At 34.7% G+C, this 23,341-nt stretch overlaps 2 protein-coding genes across 2 annotated transcripts; one reads left to right on the top strand and one right to left on the bottom strand.

Moving 5' to 3' along the window:
• The first annotated feature begins 6,306 nt into the window (after positions 1–6,306).
• LOC100779518 (polygalacturonase 1 beta-like protein 3) lies at positions 6,307–8,719 on the top strand. Its single transcript, XM_003551970.5, has 2 exons — positions 6,307–6,538; positions 6,663–8,719. The coding sequence occupies exons 1-2, from the start codon at positions 6,485–6,487 to the stop codon at positions 8,475–8,477; spliced, it is 1,869 nt and encodes a 622-aa protein (XP_003552018.1). The 5' UTR covers positions 6,307–6,484; the 3' UTR covers positions 8,478–8,719.
• A 740-nt stretch (positions 8,720–9,459) lies between these two features.
• On the bottom strand, positions 9,460–14,618 carry LOC100791235 (dual-specificity RNA methyltransferase RlmN 2). The gene is made up of 2 exons (XM_026126666.2): positions 14,296–14,618; positions 9,460–9,881 (listed from the first exon to the last, which is right to left on the bottom strand). The coding sequence occupies exons 1-2, from the start codon at positions 14,298–14,300 to the stop codon at positions 9,593–9,595; spliced, it is 294 nt and encodes a 97-aa protein (XP_025982451.1). The 5' UTR covers positions 14,301–14,618; the 3' UTR covers positions 9,460–9,592.
• Between the last annotated feature and the right edge of the window lie 8,723 nt (positions 14,619–23,341).

The following is a 23,341-nucleotide window of genomic DNA, read 5'->3' as shown; positions in this document are numbered from 1 at the left end:
ATGAGTTGATCGAGTGAAGCAAGTTAGAATTTCCCATCTAGCATGTTATTAGTTAATATAAATATTTTTGTAAGTGTTTTTTAATCTAAAGATATATATTATCTGCCTTAAAAGAGGGCATCATCATCTACTCCTAAATTTGTTTAACCTAAAAAAGTTTATATATTTAATAAGAGATAATCATCTTTATTATAACATGTAATTAAATATAATTTAGAAGACTTTTTTTCAACAAAACAAAATCCAATATTTTTCTCAAATAAACTTTAATATAACTCTATATTTTTTCCGTCGTCTTGTCAAAACCCCATATGCCATCGACACTTGTATTTAACAAAGTGATACCTACAACAGAATAATACATGAGATAAAGAATTTTACACTAGCAATGTAAAATTATTTTATGCAATCATACAATCACAATCTATTATGAATGATAAGTTTATTAACTTTTACAATAATTATCTTAAAAGTCATATAAATGGTGATTTGTGATTAGATGATCATGTAAAATTATTTTACATTATCATTGCATAAGCATTAAACTCATAATACATTGATTAAAGATTTTTATCAGGATATTAGTATGAAATAACTTCCACCAAAAATAACGACTAATTTTCGTGAGAGACTGTGAGTACACACAAGAAGATTCTCCTTCCAACCATAGGTTAATATTCAAACCTTGGATCACTTGGTAAAATTTGTTTTACTAAAATCTTCATTTGTTAGCAAATAGCAAACACTCTTTAAAGAGTATCCATTTTTGTTTCCCCTGATAAGTCATACTTTATGGAACTTATAAAGTTATCGGTCGCGGCCACAAATGGTGCAGCCAAAAGCCATTTGGTATCGTGATTCTCTAAAATCACTAAAAGCCCTAAAATAATGCGCAATGTTATGATCAAACAAAAGTTCTCTTTCGACGTGGGGTTTTCTATCATGTCGAATGGAGCGGGGGGAGAAAGAGACATATTATGGATGTTTTCAATTTAGACATGGATCAGGTAAGTTGTATAAACGTTGGCCTATTGTTTTAAGTGGGAAAATGATAAAAGGGTGTTCCATATATTGTAAAGACACAAAGATATATGAAAATCGTGGAATCAATAATACGAAATGAAGATCGTGCATTATTGTGGCCACAGAAACATGCATCGATATGATAACCATTAACCAGGTCCACCCTCCACACAAGGTTACCTAATTTAATTTGTGCACTCGAGAACAATGCATCGTTTATGGAGGAGCAAATCCACGTTAATGACGTGCATATAAAAGCTGCAAAGAACTTATCCAACTTAATTATCCCTTTAGAAAGCAAAACATGGAAGATTGATCTGTTCCTTATTGTTTGATTAAAGCAAATTATTATTCTGAATGCATTGCCATATAATGAAAATGTGCATGATTGAAGAGAGAGCAGGACTGCAGGAGCAGGAAATGCTAAGCTATATATAAAATATAGTTAATATCATTATCAGATGATTATTAGGTAGAACATTATCAAGCGTAGCCTCAATTCCAATCACCTACTCACATTAACTAAGGTTGCTTTAAGATAACTGGGACCTTGCATTTATTTAATGAATTTCAATCATTAAGATGATCCGGATATTCATTTTGTTTATTATTAGGAATATTGTATTTTATTTTATTTGGTACATAGATTGTTGTTTTCTGTTATAAGCTAACTGGGGACCTTGCATTATCATGACTTGCTTTCAATGAACTTTAATTATTATGATACGGCTATTTATTGTGTTTCACTGTTGAATATCCTTCGATATTATTAATTTGCTTCATCGCCTAGGAAGAATTTCTAGAACGAAAAGTATCAGCGTGGCTTTGTTTAAATGGTTAGCAATAGAATTTAATTAAAATGTACATAATAAAATATTTCTATATTATAAACTGATATATATATATATATATATATATATATATATATATATATATATATATATATATATATATATATTTGTTAGATATTTGATGGAAACCAGGCTTAATTACTACTAAGATAACGGTTTTCGTCACTAATACTCAATTCTCTTTTATTCCTTCATAATCTCTCAAGAGAATACTAGATGATACTATATGTGGACATTTGTGTGGGTGAGAATTTGAATTATGATTTGTTATATCTTGTGGACAAGTAACGTCTATTAAACTTAACTGTTGATATATTCACGGATTGATGAATTCAATTTTTGGTCTTTGATTATGGCATGAGGCTAACTAATAAGTAATGTCTTGCTAAATGTTCTTCAAACAAATGTCTATTTTATGATTCTTTTTAATTACTGTATGATTCACATCCTTCTTAATAATAATAATAATAATAATAATAATAATAATAATAATAATAATAATAATAATAAGTGATGCAAAGTAAATTATCTCCATTAATAAGTGATGCAAAGTAAATTATCTCCATTAAAGGCTCAATCATAACCATGGCTTTAATTATAAATTTTTGGAGACTTCTTAATACTTATTAATTGTGCTCAGCTATTGCTGTCTTGTGGTAGTTATTGGATTCTCAAGATTAACTAACTACAACGTTAACGGAGTGTTCAGTTCTCCTTATTGAATTAAGCATTGCAATGAATTGCTGGTTACATTAGCTAGTCATCGTCTCTACTTGGAATCCCAGGAGGGACCTGCTTTTATTTGGTTGCAGAACTAAATTTATAACCTGGCCATAAATAATAAAAAAATTAAGATTAGCCGACAAACTTCTTACAATAAAAAAGTGAATATTTTATGAAAAGGAATTATTCTCCTTGTTTCCATTGCATAAAAGAATTGAGCATGACTAAAGCGGGAATTATTTGTTATGGTAAAGCAGATAGAGTCATAAAAGAAAGATAAGGAAAGCACAGATTCTCCAAGCCAACCTTTTTCTTATAGAGGAGCACAGTAGATTTGTTCATGCCTGGTCTTTAGGATCTTGTGTACTCAATATATTGCTAGTGGCCACTCGTGAATAATCAATTAATTGAACTCAACCAACAAAAATTAAAAGCTGTCCTAATCAAATATGTGTAATTTTTTTTACTTCGTGTCATCTTCACCAAAGCTGTACGTAGCCTTTCTCGTAATAGAAACAAAGATGATGTTCCCTTCCCCCAAAGAGATCTATCCCTTCCTTGGTTCCTATAATAGCCGCATTTTATTAAATACTAGAAATAATTTCATACTTAATTATTTGCAAGACTATTACAGTTTTTGTAGGTTGGTGGCCGACACGCAAAAAGCCTGCATTTCGATCTCATGAGTTTGAATCTTAATTAAGTTATTGAGATCCATTCCTCTTTACACTAGTATTTTAGTTTGTATATATATGATAAATATTTTTTCTGTAATTAAAATTTATAATAAATATTTTAAGTAAATAAATTATGTTTTTTAGTGAATATTTTAAACTGTTATATAAGGCAATTTTTATTTATTGAAAGACTATTTGAAAGATATTATTGAAATTCAATTTTGAGATAGTTTGGCATGGTTGAGATAAAATAAAAAAATTAAAAAGTTGCCTGGTTAATTAATATGTGAAATGCATCTTCAAAGAAGATACGAGAGATAATATTGAGATTGTCTAATTAAAGATGTGAGAGGAATATTTTAATTTATAATATAGTACTATGTAAAACAAGTTATGATAACTAAAACTAACCCCAGATGTAAAGTAAATTGTCTCTTTATCAGTAAAGTGTGGTCCTTCTTTTTATTTTTAATTTTTTGGACTGCACTTCTTTTTATTTTAAGATCGTGAATTTTACAAATTAATGCATGTAAACATTCATTCTACGTTATAATTAAGTGACTAGCTTAGATATGATATGAATCAAATGATATTGAACTCTAGCTAGGACGGTTTATTACAAAAGGGTTCCTTCAATTGTGTCATTCAATTCCATTGCTTCTAGGATACCAACTAGCCTGGCGAATTACAAAAGGGATCAAATTCCATTAATTCAATTGAATTCAATTTGTGTCATTCAATTGTAAGATTTGTTGGAGGGTGCATTCATGTTGAAGTGATGACCTTCCATGGAGCTTGAAATATAGGTTGAATCCAAGACAATAACTACATGCCATTTTTATTTAGTGTCTTCCATTTTGTTTTTAACTCGAGCTGTCTCACCTCAAATGCTGAATTGTACTTGGCCATGTTTGGTTGGTTACAAGGCCTTGTTTGGGTGTAAGAGTTATTGGCCTGTCAGCAAGTTTAGGTGCTGTTGGTGGGTGTTAATTTTGTAAGTTCCATATATATTATGATATTTATGCACTCTTGTAACTAAACTACATACGGCACGGCACCTTGTGCTAAGTTTGGTCCACAATTAATAATACATTTATTTTGCTTAGTAAAAAAAAAAAAGTGTTGAACTCTTATTTCATGTATTGTGACATAGGGAAAGATGAATTTTGTGTGAAAAGTCAATGTTGAGTTTAGTTTTAACTTTTAAACATTGATTTTGATGGTTATAATCATTATTTAATTTATATTTTAACTACACGTATCAGCCACTTAATTGTTACATTGAATCAATGCTTACTCTCGTGTGAAATTCATGATCATATATAAAAGTTGAAAAATAAATTCACTTTTGACATGTAAAAAAACCATCACCAAGTTTCTCGTTTTAGAAATTTATATATTTACTTTTTTTTATAATTTGTTTAATTTATCAAAGATTCATCTAAACATTGACGAAAATAGAAAAAAATGAACCTTTTATGGAAGTTGGTTCGCAAAAGCATACTTATACCGTTATACGGACTTGAAAATAATATAGAGTACTTATATTTCAACACCTTAAATAACAAACACCTTATTATCATCCTTAATTTCTCTTTATCTATCTCTATTTCTATCACAATATTTCATCATTTATTATTTTAATTTCTATCATATTTCATCATTTATTATATTATTATTATCTCTCCGTCTTTCTCGTATCTATTAATTTTGAACGTTTGAAGACTTTTTGAGTTTTTCCCTCATAGGTCTGTCTAAAAAAGAAAGTTTAAACGGGTTAGCTTGTTTATTATGAATTTACGCTGGACGGGTTAATTGTTTTGCACATATAAATAGTCGAATTCTAATTATTTCTTAGATGATATCTTTTATTTTTTTTATATCACATGATATCATCTATTATTATTTTTAATTTATTATATTTATTTTTCTCAAATACTTTTCTCGTCAACATATTATAAATGAAAACTAGCTAAATAACTCGTGTCTTGTTATTAAGTTTTGCGATTCATAATATTTTATTATTTTATATTAGACTTAAATATGTTTTAGTCTTTTAAATTTGAATGATTAATTTTTATTCCTTAAAAAAATAACTTACTTTGATTAGTATCTCAAATTTTTGAAAAATTATTTTTAATCCTTCTTTATTCAATGTGTTTATAGTTTCATAATTTAAAATTTATAATGATTTTTAACCATCAAATTTACTTTTTGGAAAATAATTTTTGACTATCTTAAAGTGTCAGATATTTGACTCATGGTTTGGTAACCCTTTTTTTTTTAAATACTCTAATGATTTTAAAGAAGAAAAATAAATAGATTTAGAATTATGGGAATGTTTTGGCATATTTTGGTTGTTTTAAATCACCATGAATCATTTTTAAAGAAATTAAATTGAATTAAAAATATTTTTAGAGGTAACAAATCGTGACAAATTACAACATCATTCATGCAGAAAATGAGAGGGACTAAAAGTAATTTTTCAAAAATTTGAGGAATTAATAAATAAATTCTTTTTTAAAGACTTAAAAAATAATTACCCAAATTTAAAAAACTAAAAACATATTTAAGCTTTATATTATTATAACTTTTTAATATACTTATGTATTATATTATAATTTAACAAAAAATATGTGTCAGCAGATATATGATTTATATATTATATAGTATATAAAAATACATTACTAATTACAAATAACGTGATATATATATATATATATATATATATATATATATTCAAAAACTCTTACAAATTCCAACTAATTAACTAATTACGGAATGTAATTTAAGAAATTAGAAGAATCATATATACATTAGAATAAGTAATAATAAAGTGTCACGCCAATATGTATGTGCTTCATGCAAATTAAATAAGATTATTTCTTTATATATAGCAGCAAACAAGATTTGGACTATATATCCAACATTCTCCTAATTTAATGTTATTTTTCTATTATTTCACAATTTAGTGTTATTATATATTGATTATCTATTTATTGTTCATATTTTGCACGCTGAACATAAATATAATATTGATTGCTCACTACTCTAATGTTAGTAGCTCCGAACTACAATAAATTTCAGCAAGAACCCACCAACATTCTCAACCCTCCCGTTCTTCTTTCTCTCCTCTCGATCTCTCAAGAACCAGAGAGATCATAGTTAGTTCACTTCAAATAGAGAAAAGAAAGTAAAGATTAATATAACATGCACAACATGAGCACTCTCGTTTTCTTTATCCTTCTTTCAACGCTACTAAGTGTAAGCACAGTTACCCTTCTTCACTGTCACTGCTTCAACGCTCCCTTTTCTCATTTCATCATGTTCACGTCTAAGACTAACATATCATGATAACTATATGCGTATGTGTGTTTTATCAATGCAGGTTTGTTACGGTGGTCGCGACTTAGTAGATAAAAACCCGTTCACCGAGCAGGCTTACGTGGCACGCTACTGGGACAAACATGTTGGCAACAACTTGCCAAAGCCATCGTTTCTTCTCTCCAAAGCCTCTCCAATGAGCGCTTCCGACACGGCGTCGTTCGCGAACCTCGCCGCCACCAACTCCCTCTCCACGCGGCTGCCGGAGTTCTGCTCCGCGGCGCACCTCCTCTGCTTCCCGGAGGTCCGGCCCAGCCTCGAGAAACACACCGGAGACTCCGATTTCCAGACCTACAACGACGGCCAGAACTTCACCAACTACGGCACCGACTTCGCCGGCGGCCTCGACACCTTCAAGAACTACTCCAACGACCTCTTCAGCACTCCGGTGAACGACTTCCGCCGCTACAGCCGCGGCGCCGCCGGCCACGAGGAAAGATTTTCCGCCTACGCCGGCGACACCAACGTCGCCGACCAGAGCTTCAGCACCTACGGCACCAACGCCGGCGGCGGCTCCGGCGAGTTCAAAAACTACTCCCGCAACTCCAACGTCCCCGACCTACGCTTCACCACCTACTCCGACAGCACCGGCGGGAGAACGCAATCGTTCTCCAGCTACAGCGAAGACGGCAACGCCGGCGGCCAGACCTTCCAATCCTACGGAAAGAACTCCGCCGGCGCGGCGAACGACTTCGCCGCCTACGGCACAGACTCCAACGTCGCCTCTTCAGATTTCACGAACTACGGAAAGGGAGGTGCGGGCCCCAACGACACGTTCACGAATTACGGCGTTAACATGAACAACCCTACGGAGACGTTTCAGAGCTACGCAGACGGAACCGTTGGTGGAACGCAGAGTTTTTCCAACTACAGAGACCAAGCTAACGTAGGTGCTGACTCGTTCCAATCCTACGCTAAGAACACGTTAGGGTCCGAAGCGGATTTTAAAAACTACGGGAATTCGTTCAACCCTGGTTCGGACACTTTCAAAGGCTACGCTAAAGGCGCAGAAGATAACAAGGTTGGCTTCACAACCTACAGCGCTAACACAAACGCTACCTTTAAAGATTACGCCAAACACGGCGTTTCCTTTGCTAGTTACAACGTCTCTTCGGAATCTAAAACAGTCAGTAGCAGTGTGGTAAAAAGGTGGGTTGAACCGGGTAAGTTTTTTCGCGAGACCATGCTTAAGGAAGGCACTGTTATGCCCATGCCCGATATAAGGGATAAGATGCCGAAAAGGTCGTTTTTGCCCCGCGCTATTTTAACCAAATTGCCCTTCTCGTCTGCGAAGGTTGACGAGTTGAAGCGTGTGTTTAAGGTGTCTGAGAACTCATCAATGGACAAAATGATCATGGACTCGTTGGGAGAGTGCGAGAGGGCACCCAGCGTGGGTGAGACCAAACGCTGTGTGGCTTCCGTGGAGGACATGATTGACTTTTCAACCTCCGTTTTGGGCCGGAATGTGGCAGTTTGGACCACAGAGAATGTAAAAGGGTCCAATAAGAATGTGATGGTGGGTCGGGTTAAAGGGATGAATGGTGGGAAGGTGACAAAATCGGTGTCGTGCCACCAGAGCTTGTTCCCTTATTTGCTTTACTACTGCCACTCCGTTCCTAAGGTTCGGGTCTACGAAGCGGATCTTTTGGACCCCGAATCTAAGGCCAAGATTAACCACGGTGTTGCTATCTGCCACTTGGACACAACTGCGTGGAGCCCCACCCACGGTGCATTCTTGGCACTCGGGTCGGGTCCGGGTAGGATTGAAGTGTGTCACTGGATCTTCGAGAATGACTTGACATGGACTATTGCTGACTGATTTAGGAAATTGGAGTTGGTTTGCGACTCCGGTGGCTAATGGAAATTGAAAGCAGGCTCAACCCAGTGTCAATGGGTTTTTCATTTAAGTCACTTTTTTTTTTTTTTAGAAATAAATGTTTTCGACTTTTGGAAGTCTTTATTTAATAATTACTGATAATGAGCCTGTGTTTGAAAGTGTGAATTATGTATTTATATGGCTTTCCCATTTAGTGGAAGCGAATGAATGAATGCATCTTGCCATATGTTAGTGTTCTTCTCTTTGGTAGTCATATGCTTTTTTGGTGTAGTCATATGTAAAGTGTTCAATATTAAGAAAGGAAGTTTTATTATTTATAATAATCTTGATATGTATTAAAATAAAGGAAAAAAGAATGACATCTTCAGTCTTGTTAAAAATTACACATGGAAAAGATCAGCATTAGTTTAACTTAAAAGAAAACATTGTATAAATTAAATTATTTAAAAATAGTTATACTCGCTTATTACTATTCAACTAAATTTGACACATGCCCTTTGTGTCAATCAAGTAAAATTTGAATTTGTATTCATGGAAAAAATAGTTTTTCGTTTCTTAACTATCTGTGAAAACCCACATTTACATACATAGACTTAAGATTAAACGTAAATTGAATAAAATATAAAACAAATAATGGTTTTACTAACATGAGTGTTATGGTAAAACATATATTTTAGTCTCTTTAAATTTCAATAAAAATATTGTTACGATAGTTGCACATTGTGCATCCAAGTTGCCAAAAATCAGCTAAGAAGAACTTAAAAAGGCATTTTATAAATGAGAGATTAAAAAATGCAAATTTTAATTTGGGAAACTAAAAAATACAGACTTCGACTAAAAATATATTTAAATCATTTTTATTTCTTATTTCTTAGCCAGTAAGTAATCTGGATCCGTCACATTAATAAAAAAAAATATATCAATTAACTGTAAAATGGAAAAGTACAATATGAAAACAGACAGACATCCCCCTAATTTAGCTCTTGGTCTTGCATTGTCAGTATGAAGTCATCCCTAGCTACCCCCACCACAAGTGTCCTATATAATTCTTCGTTAATAACTGTAAGATCAATTTGCAACCGAACCTCCACAAAGAATCAAGTTGAACTTCCAATTGCCATTTGGAATTGCTCTGGTACACGAAGCAATGGAGCTTGAATGGTGCCAGGCTTACCCAATTGACCACAGGAAGCCAATTGATCATCACCTCTACTAAGTCTTAAAAATACTATCAATCCTGCCCCAGCCAATGTATTTCGGAATTCAATCATCCTTTCATATTTGGTTGGTTTGAAGAATGATCCACTGTGCGGATTGAATGAGATTAGATTAATCTTGCAAGAAATTCCCTTCACAAGCTCGATAAGCCTCTCTACATCCTCATCACTGCCATAAAAAAATGTACAAGTTAGGCAAAAAAATCACTTCTATGCATATAATAAAGGTATATGCAATGAGAACAACCACGACCAAGTCTTATTCAATTATATGGGGAAAAGCAGAAAAGTTAAATTTGAACCGAGACTTTAACAATAGTAGTTTATCTTCATGGTTCATAACGAAAATGAACAGTTACAGAGAAAAGGAATAAGGACATGGAACATGTCAAAGATTTGAAGCATAAATTGGAAAAAGGGGCAAGAGGGAGACAAGGGCATCAATGAAGATTAATAAATGCATGAAACGTGATAGTTTGATTGATAACATTACATATGCCTGATGCCCAGGTTAAGTAAGCATCAAGAGTGACAAGAGAAAGGGCTTGATTAGGGCAGTGACTAGAGAAGGTCAAACGTGACCCTGAATATGAAAAATACAAATTTAACACTTCATTGGAAAAAGCTACCAATATAGTACAAAACAACATGCAATCCAAAATTCATTACATCATTTAAACTCAAACTCCTATTATAGTTATAAAATATGTGCATGTGACAAGATAAATTGCTAATATACTAAGTCATTTATAAAGTTGTTAAATTGTGGTTATGGCGGTGCCATGACGGTATGACATTGCGGGTTTTTGGAAAAATGCCACCAAATAGCGATGGCATTGCGGGTTTCATATGGCGGCGCCATTGCGGCCGCCATAGCCTTAATGATCGTGGCGGAATGGCGATAATGGCGGAAGATAACTTTTTTTTTTTGTTGAAATTTTCGTAACACAGATTAGGTCGTGTTGGGCTGACCCGACCCGACCCAAACCCGATTTTCGCATACAAAAGGGGATTAGCAGCGCAAGCATGAACAACAACACGCAAACTCCAGTGCGACCAGCGGCACCACAAGAACTCCAGCGCGACGACGATGACGACGAACTCCAATGCGACGAAAACACCAACACCACGCACCAGTGACGTGGCACCTCGCACCAGCACACCATGCATGCGAGCACCACACACCACGCACCACGCACACGACGAATGGACGGCAACGGCTACAGTTTTCGACGGTAACGTGGTTCTATTTTTTTTTGTTGTTATTTTTGTTTTTTTTTTCTGTTTGACACCCATTTTATTTTTGGTTCTACTTTTTTTTCTTTCTGTTCAGCCCTCTTTTAAATGGTTGAACCATCATCTAATGCTGCAACTGTAACAAGGAAAAATAAGACAAACTCTAGTTGGAAGTATTGTCATCCACTTGTGGAAGGAGATACAAACACCATTGTTTGTAATTACTGTGGAAAAATCACAAAGGGAGGAATAACCAGAGCCAAAGAACACTTGATTGGGAAGTCGGGTAACGTTGCATCTTACAAGAAAACTCCACCAAATATAGTCGAAGAGCTGAAGGAATATATGGCTAACAAAAAAAGTAGGACCACTTACAATAGTTTTGGCAGTGGTAATGTGACAAATATAAGAGATTATGAATTTGGTGAACCAATTGGATGTGATGGAAGTGATGAAGAGTTTGCGGACTCTTGTAATGCTACTGCTTTAGCCGCAAAGACAAAGTGTGGGACTAAAAAAGGACCAATGGACAAATTTTGTAAGAATCCAGAAAATGCAATCAATTAGAGAAAAATGGAGATGTTGAGGCAAATGAACATAAAAGAGTCAATGGATAAGAATGAAGTATTGAAGGTGCATCAATATATTGCTCGCTTTTGATACCAAGCAGGGGTGTCGTTCAACCTCATTAAATTGAAAAGCTTTGAGAATATGGTTGCAACCATTGGTCAATATGGGCCACATTTGCCCTTTCCAAGCTATCATGACATTAGAGTTCCACTCCTGAAGAAGGAAGTTGAATACACTGAAAATTTGATGAAAGGCCACGGGGAGCAATGGGTCAAGTATGGTTGTACTATTATGTTCGATGCATGGACTGATCGGAAAAAAAGATGCATCATTAATTTTTTTTATTAACTCTCAAGCTGGTACCATGTTTTTGAAGTCTGTTGATGGTTCTGATTTTGTAAAGACAGCTGAAAAGTTTTTTGAGTTGCTTGATGTTATTGTGGAGGAAGTTGGAGAAGAGAATGTTGTTCAAGTTGTAACTGATAATGGGAGCAACTATGTTTTAGCGGGTAAGTTGTTGGAGGATAAAAGAAAACATATTTATTGGACTCCTTGTGCAGCTCATTGTATTGATTTGATGCTTGAAGACATTGGGAAGCTTCCATTGATAAGGAAGACAATTAGAAGGGCAATTAATCTAGTTGGGTTTATCTATGCCCATTCTAGTACCTTAAGCTTGTTGAGAAATTGTACAAACAAGAGGGAATTGGTGAGACGTGCTATTACTAGATTTGCCACTTCTTATCTAACCTTGGAAAGGCTCCACAAAGAGAAAGCCAATATTAGAAAGATGTTTATTTCTAATGAATGGATCTTAAACAAGTTATCTAAGGAGCCTATGGGAAAAGAAGCTACAAAGGTAGAGCTCATGTCTTCTTTTTGGAATAGTGTGGTTTACACTCTTAAAGTCATGGCTCCACTTGTCAAAGTGCTTCGTCTTGTGGATGGTGAAAGGAAACCAGCCATGGGCTATATTTATGAAGCAATGGACAAGGCAAAAGAAACAATTATCAAGTCTTTCAACAACAATGAAAACAAGTACAAAGATGTGTTTGCAATTATTGATAAAAGATGGAATTGTCAGCTTCATAGGCCATTGCATGCAGCTGCCCACTTCTTAAATCCAGAGTTCTTTTATGACAACACTGATTTGGAGTTTGATTTTGAGGTCACCAATGGATTGTTTGATTGCATTAAGAAGTTGGTTCCACAATTTGATGTGCAACAGAAAATTTTAACTGAGTTGCATCTTTACAAGATTGGTCCTAAACACTTTGGTTCTTACTTTGCAATGGCTCAAAGAAAAACCCATTCTCCTAGTAAGAAACTTTTACCAAATGACAAATACAAATACTATACTATTTTTTTTTATGTATTAATGTTATAATTCAGAATTCTAAGTTATGCTCTTGGTTGATATTGCAACATATTGGTGGCAAATGTTTGGGTCACAAACTCCAAATTTGCAGAAGCTAGCTATTAAAATTTTGAGTTTGACTTGCGGTGCTTCAGGATGTGAAAGAAATTGGAGTGTATTTGAGCAAGTAATTGTGACAAAACTCTAACTATGCTTTTTAATTTTTATTTAATTTTGATGGTCAAGTTTTATTTGGAGTGTATTTGAGATTGAGATCAACATTTATTTGTTATGTTGTAGATTCATTCCAAAAAAAGAAATAGGCTTGAGCACAAGAGGTTGCATGATTTGGTGTTTGTCAAATACAACCAACAATTGAAGCAAAGATATAATGCAAAAGATGAAATTGATCCAATTTCTCTTTAATGATAATGATGTGTGCAATGAATGGCTCGTGGGAGAGATGGATGAAGATGATGATAATGATACCAAAAATGATTTGGTATTTGAAGATGATGATGCACTAAATTGGGCAACTGTGTATGAGGCTTCGGGGGTTGGAGAGTGTAAGATGTATACTAGGCGGAATAAAAGGGAAAGAAAGCAACCAACAAGTGCTGCTATTAGTCCTACTGCTGCTGCCCACACTTCTAAAAAACAGGCAATGGTTGTTGGATCTTCATCAAGGAAGCAAAAGGCAGTCCAAGAAAATGATGAGGATCTAGAGTTTGAGGAGGATATTAAACTTGAATTTGAAGAAGAAGAGATCATGGTTAATTTTGAGGCGTTTGATGGAGAAAAGGGAAAGGGAGATACTCCACTACCTTATGATAACAACGAAGATGATTATGTTGGGATTGGAGAAGACGATTAGAGCCTCAACCTTTACTTTGCACTTTGCATTATGCTTTTATCCTTTTGTTATTTTGAACTCTTGAATGAGTTTATTTGAATGCAATCCATTGTTTTGTTAATATATATATGGTCCGCCATTTGCCGCTATGCCATCCGCCATTAACAACATTGGTCATTTATGCACAGTTAGTCAGTTACACGTATGCATATGATCCAGCTCACCACAAAAGTCGAAATGAAAATAGACACAAGGAAAAGATAAAAAAAAATCTATATATATAACACAAGCAATATACAAAGTAAAGTTTAGCCATCCTATCATTAATTCCTTCAAGCATCACATGCTCAAATAGAACTTTGTAGTTCTTTTTGAAGCAAAGCTCCTCTCGAAGTGTCTGAAGAAGCAAGTCCAGCTTGTACTTCGATTTGTAGGCATGATCCAGTTTCTTACCTGACATTAGATTCAAATATGAGCAATCCTCCCTCTCTTCCCATCCTTGCATGTCCATGTCTAATTTTAAGGGTGATATACCAGCCAATAACAGTAAAGTAATAAGAAATTTACCTCATCAATTCAAACTAACAGCTAATGCACAGTTCGATTCATGGAGGAAACGTTTGAGCTGTGGAATAAGCCCACTAGTTGAAATGGTGACCTTGCAGGGGTTGAACTAAAGCCCTTGCTCATCCACCATTATATATGCAGCTTTAATGACATTATCAGTGTTATGAAGTGGTTCCCCCATGCCCTAAAATAAATGAATAGCAGTTATTAGCATCCAACCAATAAGAAGACAACAAATCAGTAGTTCTATTTATCATTGTCTTCCCCTGAATATTTCTAGCACACGAAATATTTGAAGCATTAACAGAATTGATAGGAGGTACTAGAAGAAGCAGATATCCATAATGAGACATCATTGAAAAAAAAAAGGTGTTTTTATCGTAATGCTAAATAGATACGAGAAGCAGAGAGCTTTGCCTTCACATTTATCTGAAATAGCAAGACTGAGGGATAATTGTTAAGTTATTCTAGAAGAAATATTAGACAGTTACATCGGTCAGTAAGGTAGTTAGGAGTTAGTTTGCTATAAATAATAGAGTAGATACTGCAGAGTCTGCTTCTGGAAGCTCATTGTAGTGGAGAATGCTGAAACTTTTAAAATCTCAATAAGTCAATACAGAATAGTAGTTTCTTTCTCTCTCTCCACCTCTCTGTGCACTGTGTGCACAAATTCTGTTTCTTTTCTGGGTACCAATTGCATTAATTTGTATTAGAGCTTTCCATCAATGTCTCTCAGCTGTAAACAAGCAGCATCAGGTAGTGATGAGCATTGCAGTGTTCACTTGAGACTGGTCAAAGGACTAGTACACTGGGATCTTAAGATCCAATTGCAACATATGGGACTTGGGTCTCAGTCTCTGATTGAAACTACGGGATCCCAGTGCGGGGTTCATAAGTCTGGTTATCAGGTCAAACCCCAATGAAACAAACTGTTCTCCATTTCATGCTTTGGGATGTGTCATGTGTGAACATTCATTTGCAGTGACGCAAACAGGATCACAAACATACTCTCAATTTCAGACACATAAGAAACCATACACAGAAATACTTATTTGGAAAAGTGGAGGCATTACTCTTAACATCATCATGGAAAAAAAAGAAGAAGAAAGGAGCACATTGGCATGCACAAAAAAATGAATAAGTATGAAAAGTCCACTAGAGCATTGAAATAAAAACATCCTTTAGTTTCCAGGATACAAGATATATCTATCATTATATTGGCATGTCAGCATGTCAATGAACAAAATGCACATTAAACTCAATCAAAGATCTGACAGACAGAAGTGGAATAAAGTAGGAAGTTTGATCTACACAGATTGTTGATAAACAGTAAGCATTAGAATTATCAATGCAATTGTAGACCTACCATAAAGACAACACTTGTAAAGGAACCAACTTCATCTGTGAACAGCCGTCTGGCAAAAACAGCCTACTCTACTATTTCTGCAGCAGTAAGATGTCTCCGAAGACCCATTCTGCAAAATAATCATACATAATAAACTTGCAGGAAATGTAGAACATAGTGTAACCACCAAATAGATATCAACAGGAAAAAAAATAAGGCTTGCCTTCCAGTGTAGCAAAATTTACAATTCATGGCACATCCAACTTGACTTGAAACACACACAGTAGTCCTACCTCTGTCACAAAGTATGACAACTGTTTCTATGACCAGCCCATCATCCAATGTGAATAAAATCTGCAATATCCTGTGAGTTTAAAAGTCAACAAGAATACTCTCCACTCTAGAAACACAACTAAATATAAGCAAGCCATGCAAGTAATTATGAAGCTATAAACCTAAATATAAGTAATCTCCAGGTTACGTCTTGCTAGATGAATTAAATGATGAAAAATGTGAAGAGAAAGATCAATTTAACCTTTCTTATTCCATCAGATGCTGTGCGAATTTCTTTTAGAGCAAGCGCTTTGAACTCAGCATTTTCATTCAACATTTTCTTGAAATCTTTATTCAAACCTAAATCATAAGATTGACATAAAAATTACTAGTCAATTCAAATTGTTTAGCTCAAAGATCATAAGCAAATCTTCATTATTTCACCGGGAGGATTGAAAGAAATATGTTCACTAACACGATTGCTTGAAGAACTAAGTACCAACATTATAAAACAATTGTTTTTGCCCCCCTCTCAAATACATGCAATGTTGAAATGAAGAAGAAATAACCATTTTCACATCATTCACGTACTCAATAATCAAAACACAATATCACAAAATTTCATTGAGAAACTTCTTTGAGAAGTTTCCTTGAGAAGCTAGAGCTTAGTTACACACCCCTATAATAACTAAGTTCACCTCCTTGAGAAGCTTCCTTTAGAAACTTTATTGAGAAGCTTTCTTGAGAAGATTCCTAGAGAAGCTAGAGCTTAGCTACACACACCCCTCTAATAGCTAAGCTCACCTCCTTGAGATGAGAAGTTAGAGCTTAGCTACACACACCCTCTATAATAGCTAAGCTCACCCCTATGCCAAAATACATGAAAATACAAAAAAAGTCTCTACTACAAAGACTACTCAAAATGCCTTGAAATACAAGGCTAAAACCCTATACTACTAGAATGATCAAAATACAAGGCCCAAAAGAAGGAAAAACCTATTCTAATATTTACAGAGAAGAATAGACCTAACCTTGGTCCATAGGCTCAGAAATCTACCTCGAGGTTCATGAAAACCCCAGGGCCTTCTTTAGTAGCTATAGCCCAATCCTCTTGGAGTATTCTATCCAATACCCTTGGGGGGTAGGATTGCATCATAATATTTATCTCGCTAATCATATAACTATCATCGCTAATCCTTTAAGTCACCTACCTTAAACAAGAACACTCACTCTTGAACCCTTCCATGCTTAGCAATTAACACCCTACTAACTACCTTACACTCTTCTTAAGGTTTCACACTAAACCTCTTAACTATTCTTTACAACTTTTCCAACTACTCTATATTCTTAAACAACTCTATATCAAACATCTCCTAAGAACTACGGTTACAAGTTTCTATCGGTACTCCACCTATAAGATTCTCAATCTCGCACTTAGGTGGTAACTGAGCACATCCTCAAGGAACACAGGTACATGACTTACTAAGTTTGACTTTCATCTACAGGTAATAAGGATCATGCCTACTCAAGTATTTCCTCTCAAAACACCTTAACATGATTGGCAAGGGCAAAGTCTCTCTCTATTCGTAACAGAAGTAACAACATGACAGGTTATCAAGCAATTTAACAAGACATGATTGGAAGATGAGCAACTCATAACAAGATGAACACTCGATTGATTAGGAGACAATAAATTTAAATCAAGAAGAATCACTCATTCAGAATCAACAACAGATATTCCAAATGAATTCTAGAAACGAAAACATGACCACAATGTACACCCATATGGAGACGTTAACAATTGCTTGATTATGATAGAAACATCAGTAATAAAAAACTATTTGACATAGGCTCACAACACAAAGAATGAATTATACTAGGGCTTGCAAGTATAATCGAGTTACTTGACTTCAGCATGTAACACAAGAAAATGGGTTGTACTAGAACTGGAAGGTACTGTCAAAGGAGTATTCCTTATGAAATATATCTTGATATAGGTCATCAAACTATAAGGCATTAGCATCACTACAAACAAGGAATCGCAAACAACCATACTATCTATGCAATTAAGGCAGAACACCATACTACAAGCATACATAGAATTATAAGGTTCCTATAACAAGTATATAGCGTACATATAAGAAGTAAGAACTAAACGGTCACTAAGGATGTATTAAGAAATCACAAGTTTCAACAATCATGTTTATGATCACACATAAAGAAAAGAAGGGATTAGCCAGCACATGTTAACACATTGATTACACACACTCATTCACAAAACACCTGCAAGTTCAAGGTTCTTGACGGTATTAATACACACATCAAGTTTTCAAGACCATTTGTATCACCTAACCGCTTGCCATGATATCCTACCGCACTTCACGAATTACAGAGATGGCTAGTCTCATAACTCACGACTCAACAATAGAATTATGGTATAGCAAACATTAAGGATGCAAGGCACGTCACAAGCATTATTAAGTCTCATTTAACCATGTAGAATAAAATACAAATAATAATTCAAGCATGCTCAAAAAAAGTACTCATAAGTAACCACACAAAGTGCACACCAGAATATGGTAAGCACATAACACACCGGCCAAATGGTTTGACCTCCTCTGATACCACTAAATGTGACACCCTCTACCCAGATATACATATGTACATAATAACATACATGAAAATACAGAACTACATAAAATGAGATTTTATTCAATGAACATAATAGAGTTCACGTGGCTAAAAGATTCACATTCACTTCACTGTTACAAATAAAACTTGTTAGAAATATTTTTGGCTCAAAACATCATGCATTTAAAACAAAAGCTCATGCCCCAATATCGCATCCTAGTAGAGCATTGTGTTCCATCATCCTCTAGCATGAGGTTCTCCATAGCTATGCACCTAACCACCTGCTCCCACAAACACAAGGTTCGATATTATCAGAAGATTCAAACACAAACATCACACAGGGAGTGAGTTATCACATTCCTAACTAATAGAGAGAAACATAACAACATAGATATACATATCACATAAATGAAATGCAACTTACCTAAACACAACTCATGTCATTCCACCACTTATCGCGTGGCATCACATCTCAACACTACTTGTTTCACCCATTTTCACATCATTCACGTAGTCAAGAATCAAAACACAATATCACTCAACCAATCAATATCGATCAATACACAGGCATTATGCAACAAATGTACTAAGAATCAATCCTATATGCAATGTGGTACCATGTCAATGAAAAACCTCATCGGGCGCCTAGGAGTACATGACAAGACAGACCACACACTTGTAAATCAGGTCACTCTCACTAGGTAAAATCATAGGGAGACCAGTGAGGGTCATGCTATTTTGCGAGAATGTTCCAACCATGTGGGATAGGCACAGGCTTAAAGGAGCACTCAAACTTGGTGTATTTACCCCCAAGGCCTAGACTCTGAAGAGTCCGTCAGGGCCTCTCCCTCTTGATTCAGGTCCAACCCATAAAATATTTTAGCACACAAACTCTATTTATGAACTATACAAAACACACGACTCTTCAATTGTTCTCAAAATAATTTTATCTCATCGCACTTGTGATTAAACTTGTCGGGTCCCCACAGTGGTTCCCATCAAAATACTCATCGTGCATTAACTCGTCACCCTTAAAGGGTCTTATAGTCGTGTGATTGTACAATTCATAGCTCTCAACTCAATGCACACAATATCTCAATGCACATATACATTACAAGTTAATACATACTCAATTTATCACATACACTCGGTCTCAATCACAATAGTATAATCCCAAAGTAACATGTTATTACACCTCATGGATCATATACACTTTACCTATGAACTATGCAATACACACAACTACTCAATTGTTTTCAAAATCATTTTAACTTGTCGCGCCTCAAAGTGATTCAACTTGTCGGGTTCCCACCGTGGATCTCATCACAATACTCGTCACCCTTAAGGGTCTTACAATTGTGTGATTGCACAATTCATAGCTCACAACTCAATACACACAGCATCTCAATACATATGTATTTCACCATTCATCATAGGTTCAATCTGTCACTTACTCAGAATTTGAATCACAACTTCATAATCTCAATATAACAATTTATCATGTCAATCTAGCAAATCTTGTCTTATACAAAAATGCTTCTCACATGGGAAGTAAAACCCCTCAAACAATTTCACACAATCATATCAAAATCAATGAATCAAAATCATAGGTCAAAAACACGAAAATACCAAGAGCACTCAATTTGATCAACCAATTCGCATCAGGACATCAATTGGTTCATCAAAAACAACAATATCGTATTTATAATCATAAAGGAAAAATTACAATTTAATAAACATCCCAATATAAACCCAGTTTAATCAAACCCAATTGCGATAAACTCATCCCGTACCTCTAAGCAGACTCATGTGGGTAGTCCGACAGTGATAGTGGCGTCTCTAGCAGTTCCTTAAAATTTCTTAAGTTTTCCCTCTGTTTGCTCTATTAAGGTTTCAACCCGTTAGAGAGAAGGGGAAGAGATTGTAGCATCTATTTTACTGTCAATGTGTGAGACTAATTTCTCTCTTCAAAAACATTATTTTGTAACTCTTGACGGTGAGAATGTATGAAAATTGGTTCCGAAGGTGGTGTCCAAATTTCATGACGACCTAACTGTTGATGAGTTCGGGATCATAATTTTGCTTAGACAGGTTTTGGGTATATGCAGGAAAAGAAAAAGCTCAATGTGAGGGACATTTTTTCTACTGCAGATGTTATCTCGTAAATCCCAACGGTTTATGTGTGAGAAGATAAGATCCAAACGACTTGTTCAAATTTTACGAGGATCCAACGGTTGATGAATTCGGGATCATCATTTTACTGAGATAGGTTTGAGTGTATGCGAGAAAAAGAAAGGGTTTTAGGAAAGGAAGAAGGGAAAACGGATTTAAAGGAAGAGAGAGGAGAGACGTGTTGTAAATGTAAAGAGTGACCTATTACATCTCTATTTATAACTAGGATACTCCTTGCCTTTTATTTACTCTATTTTTCTTTACTTATTTATTTTATAAAAAAGAATTCTATTTTATTTCCTATCAAATGAATAAATAAAATATCCTTTTTATTTTCCTTCAAACCATTATTTTAATTAATAAAGTTATTTCTCCTTTTTTATTTAGTTATAAAAAACCTCATCATTTTTCTGATAATGTATTTATTCTTAAATAAAAAATCCTTTTTAATTTATTTATGAAAAATGGGATGTTACAGAACTGGTGCACGATATATTTTTTTTTCTTTGGCGTTTAAACTACAGAAAAAGTGTGTCATGGATATTAGTAATGTGTTGAACATAATTTTAAAAAATGCATAACATAGCCACTTAAGCATTGTTTCAAGGGTCCAAAATCATAGTTTTTTTTATTTTGTTACCCTAATCTGAGGTCGTTGTCCATGGAATTGGTGCACAATATTTTTTTGATTCTTTGACGTTTAAACTACGGAAAAAATGTGTCACGAATATTAGTAATGTATTTGACATAATTTTAAAAAAAAAAGCATAACATGGCTACTTAAGCATTGTTTCAAGGGTTCAAATCATAGTTTTTTATTTATTTTCTTCTCCTAATTTGAGATCATTGTCCATGGAACTGATGCACGATATATATATTGGATTCTTTGACTTTTAAACTAAGGAAAATGTGTCATGGATATTAATAATGTATTGGACATAATTCAAAAAAAAATGCATAACATGACCACTTAAGCATTGTTTGAAGGGTCCAAATCATAGTTTTTTTTTTTATTTTGTCTTCCTAATTTGTGGTCATTGTCCATGGAACTGGAGCACGATATATATTTTTTTGAATTCTTTGATGTTTAAACTATGGAAAAAATATGTCACGAATATGAGTAATGTATTGGATATAATTTTAAAAAAATGCATAACATGGCACTTAAGCACTGTTTCAAGGGTGCAAATCATAATTAATTGGGATTTTGTCTGTTGCGTGTAGGCATTCATTGTTCAATCACATGCACTGATAATGTGCGGAGACCCGCATTAATAAAAAACATCGTTAATCAATCACATAGGGTTCGTCGGTTGTGTGCAGTTGTTCACTATGTGGTCACATGCAATGATACTTGGCATACGAGGTTGTCTTGTACATGGCTTTTGTCTGAATGAGAGGCCTCGATATTCCAAAGGCCATTAAAAAAAACCATATTACTATCATGCCTCGTGATTCCAATTGCTATTAAAATGGCAGCCTTACTATAATGCCTCGAGATTCCAAAACCCTTCATGCCTCTAGCTTCCAAAGCACACCTATCTCTATATTTAATTGCATGATATCACCATATACTTTGCATAGTTACATCAAAGTGTTAGTGAGCCAAAAAAGAATAGTGCAAAAAAAAATGAGTTCAGTCCCAATTTGTGTGTTTGTTTATGTCAATGGTGAGATCACCCGCAATTCAACTAGAAACACAATTTTCACTAGTGACAACACAAGATCGATGTTGTTGTATCTAATGATAACGCTTGTTGACATAACCAGTGTAACACAATCATCAATTATAGATTCTAATGTTTTGTCTGTAATTACTTCAATTTGGTATCGTTGTCCTATACACAAAATGAATGGACATGTTGAGTATATAGCATGTCCAATTACCGATGAAGATGTTTGGTGCATGTTTAATATATTCGCAAACATGCCAAGTGTAATATGTACAGAACTTAGAGTTGAAGTTTATATTTCACCATCATTGTGTCACGCTAATGACCTAATTTGGATGGAGATGGAGTAGAAGTTGAATAGTTCCATGAAATTAGAATAAACTATTTAACATATGTTGTTGTATTTCTTTTAATTACTTGTTAGTTTTTATTATGTATTTGGCGTTTGTTTGATGTGTTTGTGCGATGTTGTTCAATTGTCATTTTCGTTTGTCATAAGGGTACTTAAATAAATTGTACAATTAAAGGAGCATGAAGATAATGTAAGTCGAAAAGTTCAACATAAGTTAATTGGAGAATGATATTTTCATCATACAACAAATTTGACTACTTTTCCCCGTATTGGTGTCTTGTTCCACATGGAGGGCATCTCCTATTACGTCCTGGATTTCAACATGGGCGTTGATCTGGTATATCATGCAATGATGGATTATTCTCTTCAACATCTTGGCTAAACATCAAATTGAAACTTGGTTCCACTTTGTTCTGTAGGCTATGCATGTATTCACGAGTTGATGTTGGTGTGCCACAATCAATTCCAAAAACATTGCTCAGGAAATCATCTAGTTGGACAATTAGTGGAGTGTATTCCATGTTTGAAGGACTCGAAAAAATGTAATCCGTCATGGGGGGATTGGTGTGTATGTGGGTGGAACGTAATCTGTCATGGAGG

This window comes from Glycine max, chromosome 18 (genome assembly GCF_000004515.6).
Source record: "Glycine max cultivar Williams 82 chromosome 18, Glycine_max_v4.0, whole genome shotgun sequence".
NCBI classification, from domain to species: Eukaryota; Viridiplantae; Streptophyta; class Magnoliopsida; order Fabales; family Fabaceae; genus Glycine; species Glycine max.
This window is presented reverse-complemented; position numbering and strand designations above follow the sequence as displayed.

What these genes read in the sequence shown, in the direction of transcription:
- LOC100779518 (XM_003551970.5), top strand. Translation starts at nt 6,485, where the DNA reads ATGCACAACATGAGCACTCTCGTTTTCTTTATCCTTCTTTCAACGCTA. An exon ending in TTCTTTCAACGCTACTAAGT is followed by an intron (nt 6,539 to 6,662) that starts GTAAGCACAGTT and finishes TTATCAATGCAG; the next exon opens with GTTTGTTACGGTGGTCGCGA.